Source organism: Vigna unguiculata, chromosome 4 (genome assembly GCF_037176805.1).
Source record: "Vigna unguiculata cultivar grain cowpea cultivar isolate G323 ecotype 2 chromosome 4, ASM3717680v1, whole genome shotgun sequence".
Taxonomy (NCBI): Eukaryota; Viridiplantae; Streptophyta; class Magnoliopsida; order Fabales; family Fabaceae; genus Vigna; species Vigna unguiculata.
Genome location: NC_140795.1, coordinates 48,913,357 through 48,937,900, shown reverse-complemented (window position 1 = coordinate 48,937,900; position 24,544 = coordinate 48,913,357). Strand labels below are relative to the sequence as shown.

The window sequence follows — 24,544 nt, the reverse complement described above, 5'->3', positions numbered from 1 at the left end:
GTTCGACATGAGACATGAAAGGGTTGGTATCAATGTGGCATGGTAATGGCATGAGACAGGGTTCCATACTCTGGGTTCGAGAATAACGAGTTGGCATGGTTTGGTTGGGAAAACGGAAGAGGTGGATTGCGAGAAATTTTACGTATATGTATATAAATTGTATGTATGCATGCCGAATCTGTTTGATTGATTAAGAAAGTTTGGTCCGTGTCAGTACGTAAGTCCTTGGGGATCTCTAGGTGAGATTCCCAGGGTCGTGCTTCAGTGGTCGGGACGTAATCCCATGGCCCTGTTAGTGGGTGTCCATGGTGGTGCCCCATCTATATAACTAGGTAAGGATTCAAGGTAAGGTTACATCCTAACACTCTAAGGAGTCAGTTAGTCTCACCTAGAGCGGACTGACTCCTGTGGTGAGAGTAGCAGGAGGCCCGAAATTCATTAAGGGCTAACCTTGTGGTGAGGGAAAATTGATTCATTATAACACTTGTAACACATAGCTCGGGGGTGAGCAGAGGTATCCACCACAAGTGCAAGCATCCGCTGAATCCGACCAGGTTATATGTATCCAGATGAGTCGAGTCGAGTCGTAGTGTATTGCTTGGGGAGTAGTGACATGCTTGTGTGATGTATGTATGATGGACTGTGAATATGAATCTGATTTAATTGATGATATGATTTTTGGCTCTAGCTTACCCTTTGCTCGTTTGATTGTTTTGTGTGTGGTTCTTCTCTTTTGCGATGATCATCAAATTATTGATGTGAGCAGAAGCGAGAGGTTCTCGCGGTCAACAGGGGAACGATGCTCCGCTGCATAGCCCATATGGGCTGGAGCTGATGTTTTATTTCTTTTGTTGGACTTCTCTTAGGGCCACGGCCCATGTATTCTGTTTAACTTGTTATCTCTTCAATTCCTTTTAACTTTATATCTGGTTTATCCTGTGGCACCGTGGTGTGCCTTACGTTGTAAGGAGTGGATTTAAACTCCAGGATTGCGCTACGATATTATTCTAGTGTGACGCTTCTTTAATTACGTTATTAATTAAATGGGGTGTTACATTGACAAATAACTATTTTTGATAAAAAAACTCTAAAATTTTATTATTTTATTTTTGTAACTTCTATACAAAAAAAAATTACACTATTTAGTAATTTTGTCAACTTTGTCAAAAATTTATTTGCCAAAAAAATATTTTTGACTGTGTGAAATTTTAGAAAATGATATTTTAGAAGTGATAGTGGTTTAAAAATAGTGAGTATCGATTATTTTAATATTTAAAGATTTTAGAATAAATAGTTTTGTTTTAAACGAGTTTCATTATTTTAAAACACACAATCTCTTACTTGTCTCTAAGTGTTCTCTTTCTTTGTTCGCCTGATTGAAGATATAAGACCGTAGCAGTGATCCTCGCGGCGAGTTCTTCAATTTGAACCGATCAATTTCTTCATTTGCGTAAGTCTACTAAAAAAACTCATATTTTCTGCCAATTTTGTTTTGAAATTTTTTCCGTAGGACCTACAAATTTTGTTGTGAAATTTTTTTTTGCGAGAAATTGCTACCAATTTTCCTGCAAAATATTTTGTATTAAACACTTTTCGCAACAAATTTTGTAGAAAATACTTGCAAATTTTATAATTTTGTAGGAAATGATTACCCACGAAGGAATTACCTGCCAATTAAAATTCTTAGAAAAAATGGCAGAAAAATGTCTTTTCTTGCAAATTTTTTTAACAAATTTGCAAGAAAAATCTCATATGAGAATTTCTAGTAGTGTAAGTTCCAGCCATTTTTCCTTAGTCTTCTTCTAGTTTCTATTGCACGTGAGACTTTTCTGCTTGCATGTGTTCTTTTGATCTTCTATATGAGTCTTTCTTGATCAGTGATCATAACGGTAGATCCTAATCATTCTTGTTCTTAGGTATAAATAGAGAATTCTATGGAACTAAGGGTGTTTTGGTGTTCCTTGAGTCTTTTGAGCTGTTTGAACCACTTTGTCAAGTAAGTGGAAGTAATTTGTATTGTTTATGTGAGTGAGTTTGATAGAGAATGATATTGGCATGTTTGTGATTGATTGAATTTGGTAATTATCATTAATTGTATGAGTCATTTTGGTATGTAAACTGTTTAATGAATCTTGCATGATTGGTTGATTGATTGTGAAGGAATTTGGGAAAATTGTAGGATTTGAGTCATTGATTAAATTGGTACCAACTCATATGCTTTAAAGACTGTTTTAGACCAACACATAAAGGAGGAGTACCAATTTGAGCTATGAAACAGGTCCTGATTTCCCAAAAACCTTAAATTGAGATTGCTGATATTTGATACAACGTTAAGCCTCACCATGGCAATGTTGAGCGTTGGCTTTTACGAGTTGATCAGCGCTGAGCTTCACTATGGCAACGTTGAGCGTTGGTTTTACGAATTGATCACCGCTGGGCGCCACTTTCTAGCGCTAGGCGCTACCCAGTTTTCAATACTGCATCCTCTTAGTAAAATGAAGATTCCCGCTTCGTTAACCATCAAATCAAACTAGAATTTTGACAGCTGATCCTAGACAAGTGAATCTTCATTTTGACCAATGAGATCTTTGTTTTAAAGTTTGTGGTTAGAGAAATGATTTTCACCATTTTGATGTGTTTTTATGTATAACACCATTTTCCTATTTTCCTGTTTTGGTTACTCTGGATGATCTATGTATGCTTGAACTATATTCTATAGTCCTTATTGTTATAAATTGAATTGGATATATGGTTATGAGCATGAATAGTGTTGTTGATGAAAGAATTTCAAGAAGAATTTCTTTATGGTTTAGTGTATACAATGATATAAGGATTCATTATTGGTTGGTATCATGTGTCTAATACTGCTCACACTCAAGTAGAACATAGTAGATGATTATGTGGTGAAAAGATGAGGAGGTTTAAGTATATATATTAAGTATCATATACCCTTTTAATGTCTATAAGTTATTTTTCTAAAATAAACAATAATATACATACACCTCCATTTTCTCTACATATTAAATAATTTCGTAAATTTTATATATATATATATATATATATATATATATATATATATATATATATATATATATATATATATATATATATATATATCATAAAGTTACTAAGTATAGTTATATATATAATTTGTGGAAAGAATGGCTTAGGTAGTCACCATCATCTTTTTTCCAACATCTTGCAGCTTTGTTGCATGGGCCAAAACAGAAAATGCTGAATGCTAATAAACATATAAGACCAAAATTATGTACGAAGTGATAAGCCTCATTTCTCTCTCATCTTAACATTATTGTTTCTTTCTTTATCTCATTACAAAAACAAACAAAAACCTATCACACCAAGTTTACGAACTTCAGAATTTCAAATCTACAATGTCCCTATATACACAAAAGTGTCTACGTGTTGACTCATGAACCATCAAATCTCATTCTGCCAACATTTATGAACTGGAAACAGAAGTCGCAAAATTAGGTTATGTATATATATTAAATATTTCACATCATTAAAAGTGGGACAAACATGATAATATATAAAAAACATTATGGTAACATAAACTAATCTAATCATAAACTGAATCTTCTATATAACATGACATAACCAAAACGTTTTTGTTCATATTTACAACATGGCATTCTTATTGGTCGGTTATGCAGCAGCAACAATTGCAGCACTCTTCTGCATTTATCTCAGAAGATGTTGCACGCACCCCATCTTCACTGAATACCCTTTTGTTGGGATGCTACCACAAGTTCTTTGCAATTTGTGGCGTGCCCATGATTATTCAACTCAGGTTTTGAAGCAACACGGTGGCACTGGTGAGTTCACTGGGCCATGGTTCACCAGTATGAACTACATGCTCACCTGCGATCCCTTCAATGTGCATCACATGTTGAGCAGAAATTTTCACAACTACGTCAAGGGACCCGAGTTTCGTGAGATTTTTCAAGCTTTCGGAGATGGCATTTTCACTGCTGATGCAGAAGCTTGGAAATATGACAGAGATCTCTTCCATTCCTTGTTCAAGCATAAAAGCTTCGAGGTGTTTCTGGAGAAAACCATTCAGAAGAAGGTGAAGAATAGCTTGCTTCCTTTATTGAATCATCACGCGCAAGGGAGGGTGGTGGTGGATCTTCAAGATGTCTTCAATCGCTTCACTTTTGATAACATATGTTCTACGGTTCTTGGTCGTGACCCTGAATGCCTTTCCATTGATTTCCCAGAAGTTGCAATCGAGAAGGCTTTTAACCAAGCGGAAGAGTGCATATTCTACAGACACATAGTGCCAAGGTTTGTTTGGAAGATGCAGCAATGGCTTCAAATAGGGCATGAGAGGAAGATGACAGAAGCATGTAAAACGCTTGATGAGTTCATATATTCATGCATAGCGTCCAAGAGAGAAGATCTAAGAAGGTACGAGGAAAATGAAAATGAAGAAACTTATGTTGACTTGTTAACAAGTTTGATGAGAGAAGGTAAGGAACAACATGAAGATATATTTCTAAGAGATGCTGTGTTCAATCTGTTTGTGGCTGGGAGAGATACCTTAACTTCAGCTCTCACCTGGTTCTTCTGGCTTGTTGCTACAAACCCTTTGGTGGAAGAGAAGATTCTTGAAGAGATTAATCAAAACTTTGGAAGTAATGAAGAAAATGCAGTTTTGAGTGCAGAGGAGGTGAAAAAGCTGGTTTATCTGCATGGTGCTATATGTGAAACATTGAGGCTGTTTCCACCTATACCCTTCGAACGCAAACAAGCACTTAAAGCTGATGTACTTCCAAGTGGTCATTGTGTGAATCCCAGAACAAAGATATTACTATTTTTGTATGCAATGGGAAGAGTTGAAGAAATATGGGGAAAAGATTGCATGGAGTTGAAGCCAGAGAGATGGATCTCAGAGAAAGGAGGTAATGTTTATGTACCATCTTACAAATTCATTGCTTTCAATGCAGGACCAAGGTCTTGCTTGGGGAAAGACTTGTCCTTTATCCAGTTGAAGATGGTGGCAGCAGCTATTTTGCGGCGTTACCATGTTGAAGTGGTGGAGGGTTATGTTGCAACTCCTAGCCTCTCGATTGTTCTTCTCATGAAGGATGGTTTGAAGGTAAATATAAGGAAAAGAAAGTTTTAGTTTGACTTGCGAAATTTGGACATCAAACTTAGTAAAAAGTGTGTCTTGTCTGTTGTGTGATGTTGTTCTGTAATGTGTTGTGTCTGTATCATTAGAGCATTTCGTTTCAGAGAATAAGAAAAGGAAATAATCGTTTGCTTTTTCAATGACTTTACAATATAATGGTTATGTGTCTACCTTACCTTTTAATAAGTATTATTTTAGCATCATGTTTCAAAATTACAATTTTAGTAAATTATAGGAGAGATAGGAACGAAATTAACCAATAATAAAGTAGATTTTGTGTAACCTTTGTTTTCTCATTTTCATCCCCCATACTAAATATTTAAAATTATAAATAAAAACTGAACAAAAGTTATATGTTTTTTTTTAATTAAAAAGGAAAAATATTTAAAATAAAGTATGACCATAATTCAATTATCACTCATAAAAATAAGCACTAAATTGTTTTTATTAATCTATAATGATTTACTAAACTCTTTTTTGTAATATCTAGTCTTTTTGGGCTTCTTTAAGATCAAAGTGTCGCATCTAAATTAAAATTACATATTTAATAAAGTTTCATATCTATTTTTTTTGGTCATGTAATAAACCAATTCAATAAAATTTTTCAAAATAAATAAATAAACAATTTAAGCACCTACTTTTGTGTAAAGAAACAATTAAAGAGTAATAAGAAAACAAATGAAGAATAGACAAAGACAAATTTGAAACCATTTAACTTGTCTCAAATTAAAATAAAGGATAAACGAGGCGTAGCATATAAATCATTCATTTTCTTTATTATTTCATTAAGACTAAATATTAAAAAAGTATCAGTATTTAAATGTAAAATGAAAATACTCATGTATAGCCGTAACACTAAGAAATAATTTGTTTTATCATATTTATTTTCTAAAATTTGATTTGATAATGACAAAAAAACATGACAGAATAGATAAAAACATCAATTGAGAAAATGCTTGCATCAATTAAGAAAAACAAGCCCTTATTATTATTACCATTATAAATATTGTACTATTTATTTTATTCGTTATTTTCTCTATTTTATTCTTTATGTTTCTATTTTTTTTATCTATACTTAGAAATGAAATTTAGTTTAATAGCCTTGACGTACTAATTAACGTCGATCCTATTTTAAAGTGGATTGAACGAATAAAAAAAATGAAAACGAAAAAAAGAAGATAAAAATAATGCATAATTGGAAGACAAAACTCCAAGAGAATGATCATTGAAGTTCATTAATAAAGACTAGTTATGAATAAAATGAATAAATATACCGTACTAATTACATCTTCATTTTGTTACAACATGATTTTGTGACAACATGATTTTTTTTTATTTATCTAAATTAATTATTATAATGAACAATTATTTTTTATCTCTAAAATTGATTGTAATTTACAAATTTTCTTGTAGTGATAATTATTTGACTATAAACAAAAGTTTTCTGACTTATCTTTAAAGTAAATTAAAGATGAAAAATAACAACATTATTAAATCTACTAGCGTCAAAAAATAATTATCAAAGTAAAACATTCATGAAAGTTTTTCTTTACTTCATATAAAGTTTAATTGAAAATAAATTAATTGCCACAGTTACCACCAGGTCCTCCAAAGAAAAGTGCTAAGCCAAAGTAATGTACTGCATCTGCATAGTATTTAACATCATAACAATTGGGGTTGTCACTGAATGAATAAGTTTCATATGCTTTAGCTCCACGAGTTCTTCTTGATGAATCTTGAATCGTCACTTGTCTAAAGTAACAAGCATGAGTAGCAATGTTATCATTAGGAAGATGTCCAGATCCCATTTGAGGACTATGAGTACCAAGACGAGTTCTTGTTCTTCCACCCCACCCTACTTCATCAGCTGAGCTCATGTTTGAGAACAATTTTATTGGAAAATATCCAATAAATTTATTTTCTATACTTAACCACCAATTTTTGGTCTTTGGATCCTGAAAACATAGAAACACTTTTATTAATATATATATATATATATATATATATATATATATATATATATATATATATATATATATATATATATATATATATATATATATATATATATATATCATGCGTAGTGTTAACTATGTCTACCATACAATATTAATTTGTTTTATCATTATATTCACTTAAAAGGTGTATTCAGAAAACTAAAATATATATCAATTCTATACAAGTGAAATCTAGCTATATTTTTTGACTATAGTGAAAACTATACAAAATGATTATGACCTGAGAAATAGAAAAGGGAGATGCATAAATTGGTCCTCCATAGACAGATACATTGGTTATGCGTAAACCAAGATAAATTTCTTTACTAGTTTGAACAAAACCTGCACACCGAATATTGTAGCATCCTGTCTTCTTGTAGTTATCTGACTGTAAATATTTAATACCACATTAAATTTTGCATAATGATATTAATATGATAAATAAATTAATTAAAAATCATTTAGGACTCATAATGGCTTAGTTATATTGTTATACATGAAATCTAAAAGAGAAAAAAAAAAATCCATCACTAGTACCAAATTACCAGGGGAGCACATCATATCTTTCATTTCTACAAACAAAGTGATCATAAACTGAATGTACTGATATGTCCTTACCGTCCATGAGGAATAAAAGTGAGATGCATAGTCACCATATAGTTCTGGAATCACCTGATAGAAGTGCATTGAATTAATTAGATTTTTTTTTATCACACACACACACACAAAGGTTTAATGTGAAAATTACAACTTACATGCCATCCTAATGAGATTTTGTTAGTTGATTCTATCAATCCATTTTGAACCCACAAATGAGACATAGAGATTTGAAACTTTGCATCAAGTCATGGATTATAAAGACTATTTATTCCATTGACTCCATAATAAGGACCAAAATGTGGTTTAAGGAAAACTTCTGCAAGCTAAAAAATTCAATATATACAAATAAATAGTCAGATTAAAACAATTAGATGGAATACAATTTATAAAAACGAAGTACCAACATTGTAAACTATTTTTATAAATAATCTTACATGAACACCAGGAACGTCTTGAACCAACATATGATTGTTTAACATTGATTTTTCACGAATAAGGTCATCTTTTGTTGTTTTGAGTATAGGAACAGTCCCCGTCGGACATTCATCCTTACTCAATCCAAATATGGATTTAGTTCTTAAATTTTTGTGACTTGACTCTCCAATCACATTATGAAAGCTAGGTTTTCTCTGACAAATATCAAAGCATGGAAAACATTGAGAAAGAAGGGTTGAAAATTAGTCATAAATATTGAAAAGAAAATAAAAGTCAAATTTCAATGTAATTAAAGGTTTTTGGTTATATACCTGCAACTTATGACCCTTTAACAAAGGATGGTCAAATGATGGTTGTTTGTAAATGTCAATGCAATCAATAATGTCTCCAACCTTCGTCTATCAAATCCAAAATTAAACACATAGAAATAAAATTATTATTAAATCATGTAGTGTGATATCAACTAAAGGAAGCATATGATGAAACATAACAAAGTTGAGACATACATAAATACTCTTCGTAAAAGGTTTATTAATGAGATCAAATTGTCTCTCGAAGTCCAAATCTTCCTTTAGTATAGTTTGAATTCCGTCAACTTTAAAACTAACATGACTACACAACAAATACAATAGAAAAAACAATGTATGGATCATTTCTTTTTGCAACTAATATTCAACACAATCTCACACACACATATACACACACACACACACACACATATATATATATATATATATATATATATATATATATATATATATATATATATATATATATATATATATATATATATATATATAATAAATTAATTAAAATATCAATTGTTTCTGATATAAAAAATAATGTAAAACTTCTAACGTATATAGTTCTCAATGTTAAAAAAATATAATACTCATTCGGTTTCTTCTCATTTATGATTTTAATTTTTTTTAACAACTTTTAAAGAATAAATTTATTGTATAGTAATTATTATAAGTTACTTTTTATACAATAATTAATGCATAACATTTAAATCAAACTAAATCAAACATATAATAATATTAATTTTGAAATGTTGAAAATGTCAATCAAACATATAATAATATTAATATGATATGATGCAAATATGGCTCAAGAGAGCTTCAAAGGCTTAAGACAAACTTAAAAAATGACACATATTATTTAAAATTTATTTTTTGAATTTTGTTTATGCACAATTATTTATTAAATTAACATATAACAATATTAATTTTGAAATGTTGGAAATGTCATTAACAACTAAAGGAAGCATATGATATATATGATATGATGCAAGGACGTCTCAAGAGTTTGAAAGACCTAAAACAAATTTAAAAAATGATACCTATTATTTAAAATTTATTTTTTAAGTTTTTTTAATCAACATTATTTATTAAATTGTCATAATTAATTTTATTTAACATTTCTTTTTCAGGAGATAATAATTCATTTAATCTTTTTAGAGATATTGTTGATGTTAAATAAATTTTTATTATCTTTAGTTTTGAGAAACTTTTTTCGACTGAAACTGAAATTGTTAACATTATTTTATAAGTTATATATGCAATTGGAGAATAATTTATTATTTTTATATAATTAAGAATGTCAATTGGTTTATCATTTTTGAAACCTATAACTTATCTTAAGATATTTAATTCTGAAAATAAATAAAATCCATCAATATCCAACAAATTATCATATTTTAAAGTTTTTTCAAGGTTTAGTCATTTTTCTTTCAAAAATATACAATCTAGTGACTTTAATTTTTTAACACTAAATAAAAAAACAAAAATTATTTTCATATATATTTTTGTCAAGAGTACAATCATTATCTAGTTTCTCAATCTCCTTCTCATTACCATGAGTTTGAGATTCGGAATTATCCTCATCACTAATTACTTCTCTCTATATTTTTTTCTTTCACCTATATCTATATTGTTATTATCTTGTTCATTCAAAGAGTCAAAGATCACCTATTTGCATTTTCTAATTCATTTTTCTTATATATTTTTATAAAATTTCTCATCAAGATATATGCAAAAAAAAAAAACTCCCAAAATTCGTAAATCTAAACCAAAAAAATAAAATGGGACAAAAGAAATGCATTTCTAATTCTAATACAAATAAAAAATAAAATAAAAACAAGAACAAAAGAAATAGAAAGAAAAAGCATACTAACCATAAATGAGGATGAAAAAATTGATATACATGAGCAATATGAGATTCAAGGAATGTAATATGTTAAAACCTTAAAAAAAAGACTCTTAAGAAAGAAGAAAGTAAGGAGAGTCAAGATAAGTCATAGAAATAAAAAGATAAAAGAGGAAAATAAAATCCAAGTCAATTATAAGATAATAAAGATAACTATTTTTTTTCATTAACAAAATTATAATTTACTAAATAAAGTTTTGAACTCATTAATTATCATTTTTAATATCAATAAAAATTAATACATTAATAATAATTTAATTAAATTTTATTCTCAAACATAAACTTATAATTATTATAATAGAACTATATTACTAATAAATTATTTGAGTCTTTTTTTTAAATATAATTTTATAATTAATTTAATAGAGACATATTAGTACAAAAAATTTTGAGGTCTTTTTTTTCTTACACGTAATTTTATAATTAATTTAATAGAGAAATATTAGTAATAAAATAAAAATTTGATACGATGAAACATAAGAAAGTTGAGACATACGTATGAATATTGTTCACATAGGCTTGTTAATCAGCTCAAATTTTCTCTCCAAGTCGAAATCTTCCTTTAATATAGTTTGAATTTCGTCAACTTTAAAACTACCGTGACTATTGAACAACTACACTACAAGAACAATATATGGATTTTATTTTTTTTCTCGCAACTACTACTCAACACAATCTTACACACATACATACATATAGTATGATTTTAGTTATAAACTTTGATTCAAAAATAGAATTCGTTCTTGTCCGAAATTTCGATACATTTTTATTTCTAAACTTTAAAAACGAATGAATATAGTCCTTTTAACTCAACTATGTTAACTTTTTTGACACATGTCGAATGTTTCATGTTACTATTGGAGTTATTTATACCGATTGACACATTTCCGGTTTAATATCTACTGAAAGATGCGTTCGATACCTCAACAAAAGTTAACATAATTGAATTAAAATGACGATATTCATTTATTTTCAAAGTTTAGAAAATAAAATATATCGAAGTTTCTAACATGAACAAATTCCAATTTTGGGTCATAAATTCAGAGACTAAAAACATACTTAACCATATATATATATATATATATATATATATATTAAAATATCAAATGTTTCTAATATGAAAAATAATGTAAAACTTCCGAAGTATATAATCGTCATGTCATAAAAAAAATATAATGGTCATTTTGTTTCTTCTCATTTATGATTTTAATTTTCTTTAATGTCTATTTGGTGTCTTGTCATTTATGGGTTTAAATTCTTTTATAACATTTAAAGAGTATATTTATTGTATAGTAATTATTGGAAGTTACTTATTATATAATAATTAATGCGTAACATTTAAATCAAACATATAATAATATTAATTTTGAAATGTTTGAGATGTCACTAACAACTGTAAGGAAGCATATTAAGCCGATCCTGATTTGATAAAACATAAGAAAGTTTGAGACACGAGACATGCGTGAATATTCTTCCACTCTAAATCTTCCTTTAGTATAATTTGAATTCCATTAATTTTAGGATTAATATGTGTAAAAAAATAATATATACATTATTTTTTTCGCAATTATTACTCAACACAATTATACATACATACATATATATATATATATATATATATATATATATATATATATATATATATAAATTACTTAAAATATCAAGGGTTTTTATATGAGATCATGTAAAACCTCCTAAGTATATAGTCGTGAATGTCATAAAAATGCTCATTTGGTTTCTTCTCATTTATGATTTTAATTTTCTTTTATAACATTTAAAGAGTTTATTTATTGTATGATAATTATTATACGCTACTTATTACATAATAATTAATGAATAACATTTAAATCAGATTAAGTCATATATATATATATATATTTATTTATTTATATATATATATATATATAATATTAAATTTGCAATGTCATTAACAACTATTGGAAAATGAAGTTTTTCGATTTATTTAAAAGTTTGTAACCAAAAAAAAATTAAACTAAAAATATGTTTGAACTTAAATATCCAAGTCAAATTAAGTCAAATGTATAATAATATGAATTTTAAAAATTATAATTAAGAATTGATCAAAATATAGTTAATAAGTATTAAAAATAAAAACGTTTTTATTTATTTAAAAGTTGATAACAAACAAAATAAATAAACTGACAATATATTTGAATTTACATATATAAGTTATATGTTGCGGTCATCGTAACGGTACCATGAACCTAAAAATAATAATAAAATTAAGGTTTAATTATGTTTTGATCTCATTTTGGAGTCAAAATTTCAAAATGATATCCAAATTTTAAAAGTTTTATATTGGCCCCCTTGTTTGTTAAAATGTCTCAAATTTGTCTTTTTTGTTAAGTCTGGCTAGACGGCGTTAAATAAGGTGTCACGTGTCAAACTTAACAGAAAGGACAAACTTGAAACGTTTTAACAAAAAAAGGACCAATTTGATACTTTTAAAAATTTGGATATCATTTTAAGATTTTGACTCTAAAATGGAGACCAAAGACATAATTAAACCTAAAAACAATGTTTTAGATTCAGAGTCAACGATTACTTTCAATTTTAGATTCTGAGAAAGATGTTAGTACTTGTTGTGCTAATTTGAGATGTTACTTTCAATTAAATATACAAAAAATATACAATTCTTTTAAATGTTTATTTTCTCTAAAAAAAAAAAAGCATAAAGGAGTTTTTTTTCTCAAGTAATAACCTCACTCCTGTATATTTTCATTTCAAATGCAAATTGATTGTTTAACTCTTTTAAGAAAAAACTATTTAAAAAATCATTTTAAAAATATTTGTTGTGATCCTAACAATTTTGTTCCAACGTATTTCTGTTAATAATAATAATAATAATAGAATTTCTAGATTCTTAATAAACTATGTGAAAAAATGTTAAATTTTAAATTTTTAAATTTTTATATATTTTGAATTCTTCCTCCCTTTCTTTCTTTTTAAGTTTTTATATTGTAAGTTTGTCTTTATTATTTAATTAATATTTATATTTACTATTTTTTGTTTTTATAATGTTTTTGCTTTTTTGTTTTTATATTCTTTTAAGTTTTTGTTTTGTCTTTTAAATTTTTATATTGTTTTAAATTTGTCTTTATCTATTAACTGCAAGAAAGGAAAATGCTCCATTAACCGATAATATATATATATATATATATATATATATATATATATATATATATATATATATATATATATATATATATATATCAAAGATTTGTTAGTTTTTATAATTTAGATACTGATTTTGTAAAATAGAATAAATAAAACTAAATTATAAAATAGAATAAATAAAAAGCTATTAATTATTAAAATAGTTATTATTATGGATAACAAATTATAATTGATCGCTAAATTAGTTACTAATTAATCAGAGATTAATTTAGAAACCAAATTTTTTAGTAAAAAAACCTTTGATAGCTAATGTTTAGTGATAAATTTTCTTTGATAACTAAAATCTTGTTAGCTAAATTTTAAAAGTTAATCTAGAGATCAATTACAAAATTTTATTTATAATAGCAACATTTTAGTAATTAATAATTTTTTATTTTGTAATTTGGTATCTAAAATGATCACTATAATAACTAATAATTTTTTGTTACTAAAATTAATTATTAAAAAGGTTAAGATTTAGAGGAATTTAATTTGACGTACATGGAATTTCTATGACTGATATACAATAACATTACAGTATAATGAATCTTATGTCAATGGAAAATTATCTTTTGACTACTAAATTTTGGCAACTTTCTCTTACAACCTTATGTGTCATCTTTTAAGTGGTTTTCATTTTTTATTTTTCTCATTTTTAATATTTCAAAATCACTTAAAAAATGACACATCATGTTATAAAAAAAAATTATCAAAATTTAGTAGTCAAAATATCATTGTCCTATGTCAATCAATATGTCCACTTTATCAGAAAAAGGAAATATGAAAAGAAAAAAAATTGAGCAGAGATGCTTATTGTTTTATTTTATATCTTTTGCTATCTTATATTTATTATCTAAAATAATGTCATCTATTATTGTATTTAAAATTGTTATCTCATCATCATCTTCAACTAATAATGTATATACACACACACACATAATAAGTAAATAATTCCATTTATGTCAATGAGAAAGGTAGTTGAATGTTCTCTTTTGGAATAATGTATTCAGCATTATGAATGAAAATAAGAATAATATTATTAACAGTTTTATATTTAACTCAATTTATAAAATAATTTTCATGATGAGATTTTAATCTATTTATATTTATATGCTGTAATAATAATAATAATAATAAGCGAATAACATTATCAATAACCTTGACTAGAACATATTTTATCTAACTAATTAAACTTGTCTGGTTAAATATACGATCATTAACTTCAAATCTATAATATCCATTACATGTTAATTACGCCTTAATTAGTCACAATTCATTAAACATGAATTTATGAATGTAATATTCTCTTAATTATGAATCATATTTTAATTTTGGACAATATCTGAAATGCTTATTTATAGAAATAAATATAAATTTACTATATTCTTTGGATTTTTTAGGATATTTTTCTAATCATAGGCCCTAGACCATTGTCTCTCTATTTTAAGAGTTGATCCTGGAATACAAAAATGTAAACATTAGAAGAAGAATAATATTAAATCTATTTACCAATGAAGTTAATATTACCTCAAACCCAATATCTTAAAAGCATTAAATGTGAGTCTTTTTTCTCCCATATATACGGTTCCACATATACAAAATAATTGGTACAAAATCAACAATTTAAATTAGACTACTATAATTTTGAATGAGAGAACCCTATAAGAAAAATATATACTGCAGTTGGTAAAAAGTTAACGTAAATAAAGAAAAATAAATACTAATTTTAAATAAAAAGTACTTCAAAAAATAAAATATAAAACCAGAAAAATTATAGTGAATAAAAGCTATGTAAATGAAAAAAGATACGAGTACATATGAATGAAAGAGATAGAGATGTGTGTGAATAAAGAAAATGAATTTGAATATATAAAAAAAAAATATGAAGATGAAGAGATTTATATAAAAATTATTGAGCTATGATTAATATTACCCCAAAACCTAAATTATTGAGCTGTTCATTACCCTTAAAAAACATTATCTTTATAACATTATCTTTCTTTGTCAACAAACATTGCGTCTACACTTAAAACTATAAGTACAAATTGTGGATTATATCCATTGTAGAATCAAATCCTTAGTCCTTTCACTAACTTCCAACAACCTTCATCATATTTAATAATAACTACATAATTAAAACAAATATCTACCATTCCTAATTCATAATTGATTCTATATAAGATGTAACAACAAAGCCACAAAGATCACAACACAACCAAATAGCTTTTGTTTGTGCTGATTAATGTCCAATGTCCATGTTTTTCTACGCAGCAGCACTATTCTGCATCATATATTTCTTCCATCGGAGACTATGTTGCAGATACCCTCTTTTCACCGACTACCCCATCATCGGAATGCTACCGGATTTACTCTGCAATTTGTGGCGCATCCATGATTTTTCAGTCGAGGTGCTGAAATCACACGGCGGCACCGGCGAGTTCACCGGACCATGGTTTACCAACATGAACTATTTGATCACCAGCGACCCCATCAACGTGCACCATATCTTGAGCAAGAACTTCAAAAACTACGTCAAGGGACCCGAGTTTCGTGAGATTTTTCAGGCTTTTGGAGATGGAATTTTCACTGCTGATGGAGAAGCATGGAAATACAACAGGGATCTCTTCCAATCCTTGTTCAAACACAAAAGCTTCGAGCTTTTTCTGGAGAAAACCATTCGGAAGAAGGTGCAGAATAGTCTCCTTGTCGTGTTGGAACATGTGCAACAACATGGGAGTGTGGTGGATCTTCAAGATGTCTTCAACCGCTTCACCTTCGACAATATATGTTCCACGGTTCTCGGATACGACCCTTGTTGTCTTTCCCTTGATTTTCCAGAAGTTGCGATTGAGAAGGCTTTTAACGAAGTGGAAGAGTCCATTTTCTACAGACATGTGATGCCGAAGCGTGTTTGGAAGGTGCAGAAATGGCTTCAAATGGGTCGAGAGAAGACGATGACAGAAGCATGCAAGTCGTTTGATGAGTTCATACATGCACTCATAGCATCTAAGTTTGAGGCACTAAGCAGGTGCAATGAAAATGAAGAAACAGGAGAAGATTGTGCTGATTTGCTCACGACTTTGATGAGAGAAGGTAATAAGGAACAACATGATGATATATTTCTAAGAGATGCTGTGTTCAATCTGTTTGTGGCTGGGAGAGATACCTTAACTTCAGCTCTCACCTGGTTCTTCTGGCTTGTTGCTACAAACCCTTTGGTGGAAGAGAAGATTCTTGAAGAGATTAATCAAAACTTTGGAAGTAATGAAGAAAATGCAGTTTTGAGTGCAGAGGAGGTGAAAAAGCTGGTTTATCTGCATGGTGCTATATGTGAAACGTTGAGGCTCTTTCCTCCTATACCTTTCGAGCGGAAGCAAGCTCTTGAAGGTGATGTACTTCCAAGTGGTCATTGTGTGAATCCCAGAACAATGATATTGTTTTCACTGTATGCAATGGGAAGATTTGAGGAAATATGGGGGAAAGATTGCATGGAGTTGAAGCCAGAGAGATGGATTTCACAGAAAGGAGGTATTGTTTATGTGCCATCTTACAAATTCGTGGCTTTTAATGCAGGACCAAGAACTTGCTTAGGTAAAGACTTGTCCTTTCTTCAAATGAAGATTGTTGCAGCTGCAATTTTGCGGAATTATCATGTGCAAGTCGTGGAAGGTTCTGTTCCTACGCCAAGTCTTTCCGTTGTTCTTCTCATGAAGGATGGTTTTAAGGTTAAGATAACAAAAAGAGAAACTTAATTTGATGTACGTGGGAACTTCTATGTCAGATGTACAAGGACAAGGACGTCCATATGATAAAAAAAATAAAAATCAAAATGAACAGTTCTTGTATAAAAAGATAAAAGAAATGAGTAATTGGTATACTTGAGGTTTTTATAATAAAATAATATCACAATTGTAATAAATTTAATTGGAAAATATTTTATTTGATTTTAACATTTGTTTAACAATTTTATGTTTGATTTAATATTACAAAACTAAATATTTAATCTTCACTCTAAAATTAATGAATCCAAAATGAATTTTATTAATAGAAGTATCTAACTAACATTAAGCAAATGAAATAAATAAAATTTAAAATATTAACGAAAGGGTTTGTCAAGTCCACTCTAAACTTATGCCAAATAATTTTTTATTGTTATAAGCGTCGGTTACACCCTCGCTAAGAACAGAAGAGAAAAACCAAGAAGATAGAGACAGTTCTTTCTCCACCTTTGGGATAACCACTTGGGAGCTCACACATGGAAGGGTTTCACCTTCCAAGTCCATGATGCTTAAGATCACCAGGTAGTTTATTATTTTAAAAATATATAGTGAGGGTAGATTATAGAGTGTGCGTCTACTAAGGTTTTAATTTTAGTATCTAAATTAATTTCTAATTTTATATAATTAATTAATGTAAAGGTTATTTTGGACACTAATTGTTTGGTGACTAAAATGTTTATAGTTATCTTGGAGATTAATTTAGATAATAATTCACAGACTAATTATAATTTTGTATTTATAATAAATAAATAATTTTTAACTTATAATTTAATCTCTAAATTTGTTATAATAGTAATTAATTGTTTTTTATTTTTAAAATTAATTACTTTTTAAAAAGTTGCTTAATATTACATCGAATCCAATATATGAATACATTAAATGTGAGTATTTTCTCCCAGTCCAACTTACTTGTTTCTTTTTCTAATAACTTAGCCATTTATTTCATCGATATTTTTTAAAACTTAAATGTTAGAATGATTAGCTCGAGCAGAAAGTTGAGACGGGCCGATCCAAGTTGAAAGTCGAAACGGATCATCCGAATTGAAGGTCGAGAGAAGTTGGCCTAGATCAAGAACAAAGACGACCCAGCCCCAGTCAAAAGTTGAGACGGTCTGGTCAGGCTAATGACCAAGATGGATCGGTTTAAACCTAAGATTGAGACAGGTCATTTTAAACTGAAGGTTGAGAAAACTTGACCTGAGTCAAAGTTTAAGATAGATTGACTCAGGCCAAATGTCGAGATAAGTCAGCTCGACTCGTGGGTTGGTGAATGAAAGAAAATATAAATGAAAATTGGAAGAAGTTGACAATTGGGAAAACAAAAAGATTTAAGATTCAAATTTTATAAAATTTGTAAAGTGACTCAATTTATTTGTGTTAACATGTTTAAGATTAATTTAATATATTTTATTTTTCTCAATCTTAGTATTCTAATATGTCAATCTAAGTATAATTCTAAATCATTGTTCTCCATCTAAGCATTCTATAGCCTTTGTTGGGTTTCACATTTAAGAAATCTGGAATTTGTTTTACAACTGCTTAAGTTGCATCAACTATTTGTTAGACTTTCTAAATCTTCCTTTGGATTGATAGAAGTATATTATTAGGGCATAAAATCATTGGAAAAGGTCAAGTATGGACAAAAACAAGGTGGAAGCAATTTCAACACCTAAATTATTAAAGAAGAAAAGTTTTCTTTGGACTGCGCAGGATGCATTTGATATGTTAAAGTTTGCTATTAATTAATGCAAAAACAGTTAGCATATGCAAGGGAAATGTATGCCATAAGTGAAGCATTAACCAAATGTATTGATATATAATACAATATAATACTCGATCACATTGCTCCATGGAATTAAAATAAATAAATGTTAAAATTTAAGGAAAATAAAATTATAAATTTGTTATGATTGCAAAGTATTGAAATTATTAATGTGTAACTGAAAATATAATTGAAAAAAACTAATGAAATGTAAAATTGATTGAATTAAAATAACTACATTTAAACAACAAAATTTGTATAATCTTTTAATTAAGTTTTCCGACTTATCTTAGGAATAAATTAAAGATGAAAAATAATTGTTAAATTTATCGGCACCAAAGAAAATATTATCAAAGTAATACATTAATGATAGCTATGTTTATTTCATATAAAGTTTAATTGAAACTAAATTAATTGCCACAATTACCACCGGGTCCTCCAAACAGGAGCATGTAATCAAAGTAGTTTTTTGGAGATCTAACATCATAACAATTGGGTTTGTCAATAAAGGAATGAGTTTCATCTGGTTGAATTTCATGAATTTTTCTTGATGAATCTTTAATCAACACTGCTTTGAAGTAACAAGCATGAGTAGCATTATTATCATTAGGAAAATATCCAGACCCCATTTGAGGACTATGAGTATTAACACGAGTTCTTGTTCTTCCACCCCACCCTACTTGATCAGCTGAGCTCATGTTCGAGAATAATTTTGCTGGAAAATATCCAATAAAATTATTTTCTACACCTAACCACCAATTTTTGGTCTTTGGATCCTGAAAACATACACACTTTTATGAAATATGTATATCATGCCTAGTTTTTATCATGTCTATCATACAATATTAATATTTTTATCATTATATTTGCTTAAATTAAAATATATAATTATCCCATACGAGTGAAATTTAGCTCTATCTTTTTACTACAGTGAACATTTTATAAAATGATTATGACCTGAGAAATAGAAAGGGAAGACGCCAAAATTCGTCCTCCATAAAAAGATGTGTTGGTTATGCGTACACCAAGATAATGGTCTTTGCTAGTTTGAAAAAAACCTGCACATCGAATATTGTAGCATCCTGTCTTCTTGTAGTTATCTGACTGTCAAGTTTTAACGCCACATCAAATTTTCAATAATGATATTAATATGATAAATTAATTAATTAAAACTTATTTAAGATCACACAATGACTTAATTATATCCTTATACATGAAATCTGAAAGAGAAAAAAAAAATATCCTTCACTCGTACCAAAGACTTGTTAGGGAGTGCATCCTATCTTTCATTTCTACAAACAAAGTAATCATAAAGAAAATGTAATGATATGCCTTACCGTCCACGAGGAATAAAGATGGGTTCCATAATCACCATATAGTGTTGGAATCACCTGATAGTAGTGTATTGGATTAATTAGAATATTTTCCATCACACACACACACACACACACATTTTGATGTAATTAAATATTTTTGCAACTTACATGCCATCCTAAGGAGATTTTGTTAGTTGATTTAATTGGTCCATTTTGAACCCATAAATGAGACATAGAGATTTGAAACTTTGCATCAAGTCGTGGATTATAAACACTATTTGTTCCTTTGACTCCATAATAAGGACCAAAATGTGGTTTAGGAGAAACTTCTGCAAGCTAAAAAATTCAATATATACAAATAAATAGTGAGATTGAAAAAAATAGATGGAATACAATTTATAAAAGTGAAGTACAACATTTTAAACAATTTTTATAAAAGATCTTACATGAACACCAGGAAGGTCTTGAACCAATATATGATTGTTTAACATTGATTTGTCTCGAATAAGGTCATCTTTTGTTGTTCTGAGTATAGGAACAGTCCCCTTTGGACATTTATCCTTACTCAATCCAAACATGGATCTAGTTCTTAAATTTTTTTGACCTTTAATCATGTTATGTAAGTTGGGTTTTCTCTAAAATTAAAAAAACAAACAAAGAAACAAATATCAAAGCATGGAAAACATTATAAAAGAGTGATGGAAATTAATCCTAAATAAAGGATTTGGTTATATACCTGCAACTTATGGTCCTTTAGTAAAGGATGATCAAATGATGGTTGTTTGTAAATGTCAATGCAATCAACAATGTCTCCAAACTCCATCTATCAAATCCAAAATAAAACACATAGAAATAAAATAATTAAACCATGTAGTGTGATATCAACTAAAGATAGTGTATGATAAAACATAACAAAGTTGAGACATACATGAATACTCTTTGTAGGAGGTTTATTAACAAGCTCAAGTTGTCTCTCCAAATCCAAATCTTCCTTTAGTGTAGTTTGAATTCCGTCAACTTTAAGACTAACATGACTACTCAACAAATACACTACAAAAGATAATATATGGATCATCATTTTCTCAAATACTATTCCATACAATTTCTCTCACAATATATATATATATATATATATATATATATATATATATATATAAAATTAAAATATCATATAATAAATCTCTCTCACACACAACACAACACACATATATTTATTGTATAGTAATTATTGTACGTTACTTATTATATGATAATTAATGCACAACATTTAAATCAAACATATAATAACAACTTATTAGAATATCAACTTTTTTTTTCTTTAAAAAAAAATATATATTTCCAATTTAATTATCAAAGTCCAATTAAATCAAACCTATAATAATATTAATTTCAATAATTATAATTAAGAATCGATAAAAATATAATTAATAAGTATCAAAGTACAAACATTTTTATTTATAACAAAATAATTAAATTGAAAAATCAATTTTTTTTAGTTAAGTTGGTAACAAACAAAATAATTAAATTGAAAAACATATTGGAATTCACTTATCTAAAATATTAGGGGTCAGGCAAAATTAACTTAACTACACTTAACTGCTCTATGTTAAACTAAAAATAATTAAACTATTATCTTTGCGAGGATGGCTTGGGAGATGTTAGTCATTTTCATCTTTATTGTAACATCATCAAAGTGTGCATTCAGTATAGAGTGTGCATCAAAGGTGTTAGGATTTCTGAAATACAAATGCTCATGTTGGGTAGAATAATTTTTCTAAGCACTTTAAAGTATTATTTTCTAAGCACTTTCAAATTATAAAAGTTAGATTATTATTGCATAGAACTATCATATACAATAAAATTAGTGCAGTTTAGTTCAAAAATACAGTTCAATTAAAAAATTGTGTTGTTCGGTTCAAAATTAGTGCAATTCAGTTCAAAAATAATACAGTTTGATTCAAAAATAGTATAATTCAATTAAAAAATAGTGAAGTTCAGTTCAAAAATAGTGCAATTTAGCTAAAAGATAGTGTACATTGATTAAAAAATGGTGCAATTTGGAAAATAGTTCAGTTTAATTCATATTGTAATGTAGTTTAGTTCAATACAATTCAGTTCAATTTTTTAGAATAAAAAAAGTCTAGTTCAGTTTGCCTGAACTAATTTGTAGTTTAGTTCAATTCAAGTGAACAATTTTTAGTTTACTGTAGTTTTTAACAATTTAATGCAGTTCAATTCATTTTGGTCAGCCCTAAAAATGATAAGTTGTGGTGATCGAAATACAACGAGACCATGAACCTAAAAATAATAATAAAAGTAGTGTTTGAAGTCATCTAGTCTTTTTCAAAAAAACTATGAAAAAACTATAAAGATAAAAACATAGTCTATGCAATCGGATTTGGGTTTAGGTGTTTATGGTTAGAAAGAAATTATAATTGTATACATTTCTAATTAGAGTACCAAATAAAATTCAATGAGATCAAAACATTTATTAAATTTGCAAAGTTAATGAAACAAAGTTGATAAAATTAAAAAATATTTTTAAAATATTACAAAAAGAAAACATATAATCAAATTTAAAAATATTTTAAACGTCTCTTTGCTCTCATTCTTTAAATTGTAACAAAATATCTATTTTTATACAATAATAAAAATTGTAATACGCCACTTGAATAAAATCACACAAGAAACAAAATTAAACTAATAATAATTAAAATTTAGCATAGATCTTTCATCTTTTAAACTTCGATATTTGTTGGATGGTAATAAAAATATTCATGACAATGACATTAAATTATTATATTATAGTAAATGAAATTTTTGTATACAATTGTAGTCATAGAATTACACTTGCGATAATGAATTAGAAAATTAAAAATTTATGCTAAAAACATCAAAATAATATTTAAAATGATAAACATAAACAACAAATTAGAAAGAAGTCAATGTGTGTATTAGAAAAAATTTGATACATCATTGTATGAAATTGCGCACATGAAAACAAATGCATAATTAAAAGTATGATAAAATAAAAAGTATCTTAAAAATATAAGAAAACTCTTCATCACGGCTTCTCGCGTGCAGTAATTGCTCTCATACTATACTTGCTCCTTTCATGAATAGTTGGGCTCTTCGCTTTCTTTATGACCAACTTCTCACTTTGGTCGACTTGTTCTTTGTTCTTTTTCTTTCAATAGCTCACTTGGTCTTAGCTGATTTTTGTCAATAGGCTGACCTCCATTGGAAAGATCAAACCATTTGGATGTATTGTTGCGCTCAATCACATTGATCTCCTCATCCATTTCAAGTTGTCACTTCTCATCTTGCATTACTAGTGCATCTTTGAGATCCTTCTTGACTTGCAATGTTTATTGCAATTTTGAAACATCTTGTTCAAGTTCCAAGTGTAACATCCTTACTTTTAATAAACTGTATTATTTACTTTATCCTAGGGAAGTTAAAAAAATCCGTACCCGCAGGTATCCGTGGATAAAACCTGCAATGGGTAGAAAATGGATATCTGCAGGTAACGGGAAATTTTATACCCGCATATTAACGGGGTGAATACGAGTATCGTAGTATCCATACTCATTGATACTCGTATCTGCTATACTTTAATTTAAATTAAAAAAATTTAAAAAATGATTAAAACATTAACACATTGATTTTGAATGAGTTATTTTTTATCAATTGGTTTTAAAAAATCTCCATTTATTTGTAGATTGTTCTTCAAAACTATTTAACTGGGTTATTTGCACTTTGTTTGAAATTTATAAATGTTATGCATTGTATTTTTATTTGAATTTATAGTTAAAATTTGTTGTTAAATATTAATTTTTTTTTGTAAATACCCGCGGATATCCGTGAATTTTTAAAAAATATGCGGTTACCCGCATAATAGATACCTGCATGAATATGAGTACGAGTATGAAATAGATATTTATCAAGCGGGTAGGGTACGGGGGAGCTAGTATCCGTACCCTACCCGCCATGTTGACATCCCTACTTTATCCTTACTTTAAATGTAAGAATTAGAAAATTGTACTTTTACTAATGTTTTGTACTATATATAGAGGCAGCTCAAGAGTTTGGGAGGTCTAAAGTAAATTTAAAAA

At 28.1% G+C, this 24,544-nt stretch overlaps 3 protein-coding genes and 1 pseudogene across 3 annotated transcripts; 2 read left to right on the top strand and 2 right to left on the bottom strand.

The window, feature by feature from the left end:
• The first annotated feature begins 3,628 nt into the window (after nt 1–3,628).
• Nucleotides 3,629–5,295, top strand: LOC114181686 (alkane hydroxylase MAH1-like). Its single transcript, XM_028068208.2, has one exon. It carries the CDS (start codon nt 3,647–3,649, stop codon nt 5,147–5,149), a length of 1,503 nt encoding a protein of 500 aa, XP_027924009.2. The 5' UTR covers nt 3,629–3,646; the 3' UTR covers nt 5,150–5,295.
• Nucleotides 5,296–6,693: 1,398 nt separating this feature from the next.
• LOC114181524 (protein neprosin-like) lies at nt 6,694–8,870 on the bottom strand. The gene is made up of 7 exons (XM_028067998.2): nt 8,694–8,870; nt 8,499–8,585; nt 8,187–8,381; nt 7,908–8,075; nt 7,771–7,824; nt 7,394–7,540; nt 6,694–7,110 (listed from the first exon to the last, which is right to left on the bottom strand). Exons 4-7 carry the CDS (start codon nt 7,971–7,973, stop codon nt 6,736–6,738), a joined length of 642 nt encoding a protein of 213 aa, XP_027923799.2. The 5' UTR covers nt 7,974–8,075; nt 8,187–8,381; nt 8,499–8,585; nt 8,694–8,870; the 3' UTR covers nt 6,694–6,735.
• Nucleotides 8,871–15,771: 6,901 nt separating this feature from the next.
• On the top strand, nt 15,772–17,486 carry LOC114181523 (alkane hydroxylase MAH1 pseudogene; annotated as a pseudogene).
• Nucleotides 17,487–19,487: 2,001 nt separating this feature from the next.
• Nucleotides 19,488–21,509, bottom strand: LOC146887365 (protein neprosin-like). The gene is made up of 7 exons (XM_085671779.1): nt 21,358–21,509; nt 21,166–21,252; nt 20,876–21,064; nt 20,598–20,765; nt 20,451–20,504; nt 20,071–20,217; nt 19,488–19,889 (listed from the first exon to the last, which is right to left on the bottom strand). The coding sequence occupies exons 1-7, from the start codon at nt 21,505–21,507 to the stop codon at nt 19,524–19,526; spliced, it is 1,161 nt and encodes a 386-aa protein (XP_085527905.1). The 5' UTR covers nt 21,508–21,509; the 3' UTR covers nt 19,488–19,523.
• Between the last annotated feature and the right edge of the window lie 3,035 nt (nt 21,510–24,544).

Bases quoted from the DNA above. Each gene is read 5' to 3' on its own strand.
- LOC114181524 (XM_028067998.2), bottom strand. From the start codon at position 7,973: ATGTCTCATTTGTGGGTTCAAAATGGATTGATAGAATCAACTAACAAA. The intron at 7,825-7,907 runs GTAAGTTGTAAT...CACTTCTATCAG, and splicing joins AAATCTCATTAGGATGGCAT to GTGATTCCAGAACTATATGG. The intron at 7,541-7,770 runs GTAAGGACATAT...AAATATTTACAG, and splicing joins ACTTTTATTCCTCATGGACG to TCAGATAACTACAAGAAGAC.
- LOC114181686 (XM_028068208.2), top strand. From the start codon at position 3,647: ATGGCATTCTTATTGGTCGGTTATGCAGCAGCAACAATTGCAGCACTC.
- LOC146887365 (XM_085671779.1), bottom strand. From the start codon at position 21,507: ATGATGATCCATATATTATCTTTTGTAGTGTATTTGTTGAGTAGTCAT. The intron at 21,065-21,165 runs GTATATAACCAA...TTTTAATTTTAG, and splicing joins TAAAGGACCATAAGTTGCAG to AGAAAACCCAACTTACATAA. The intron at 19,890-20,070 runs GTCATAATCATT...GTATGTTTTCAG, and splicing joins CTTCCCTTTCTATTTCTCAG to GATCCAAAGACCAAAAATTG.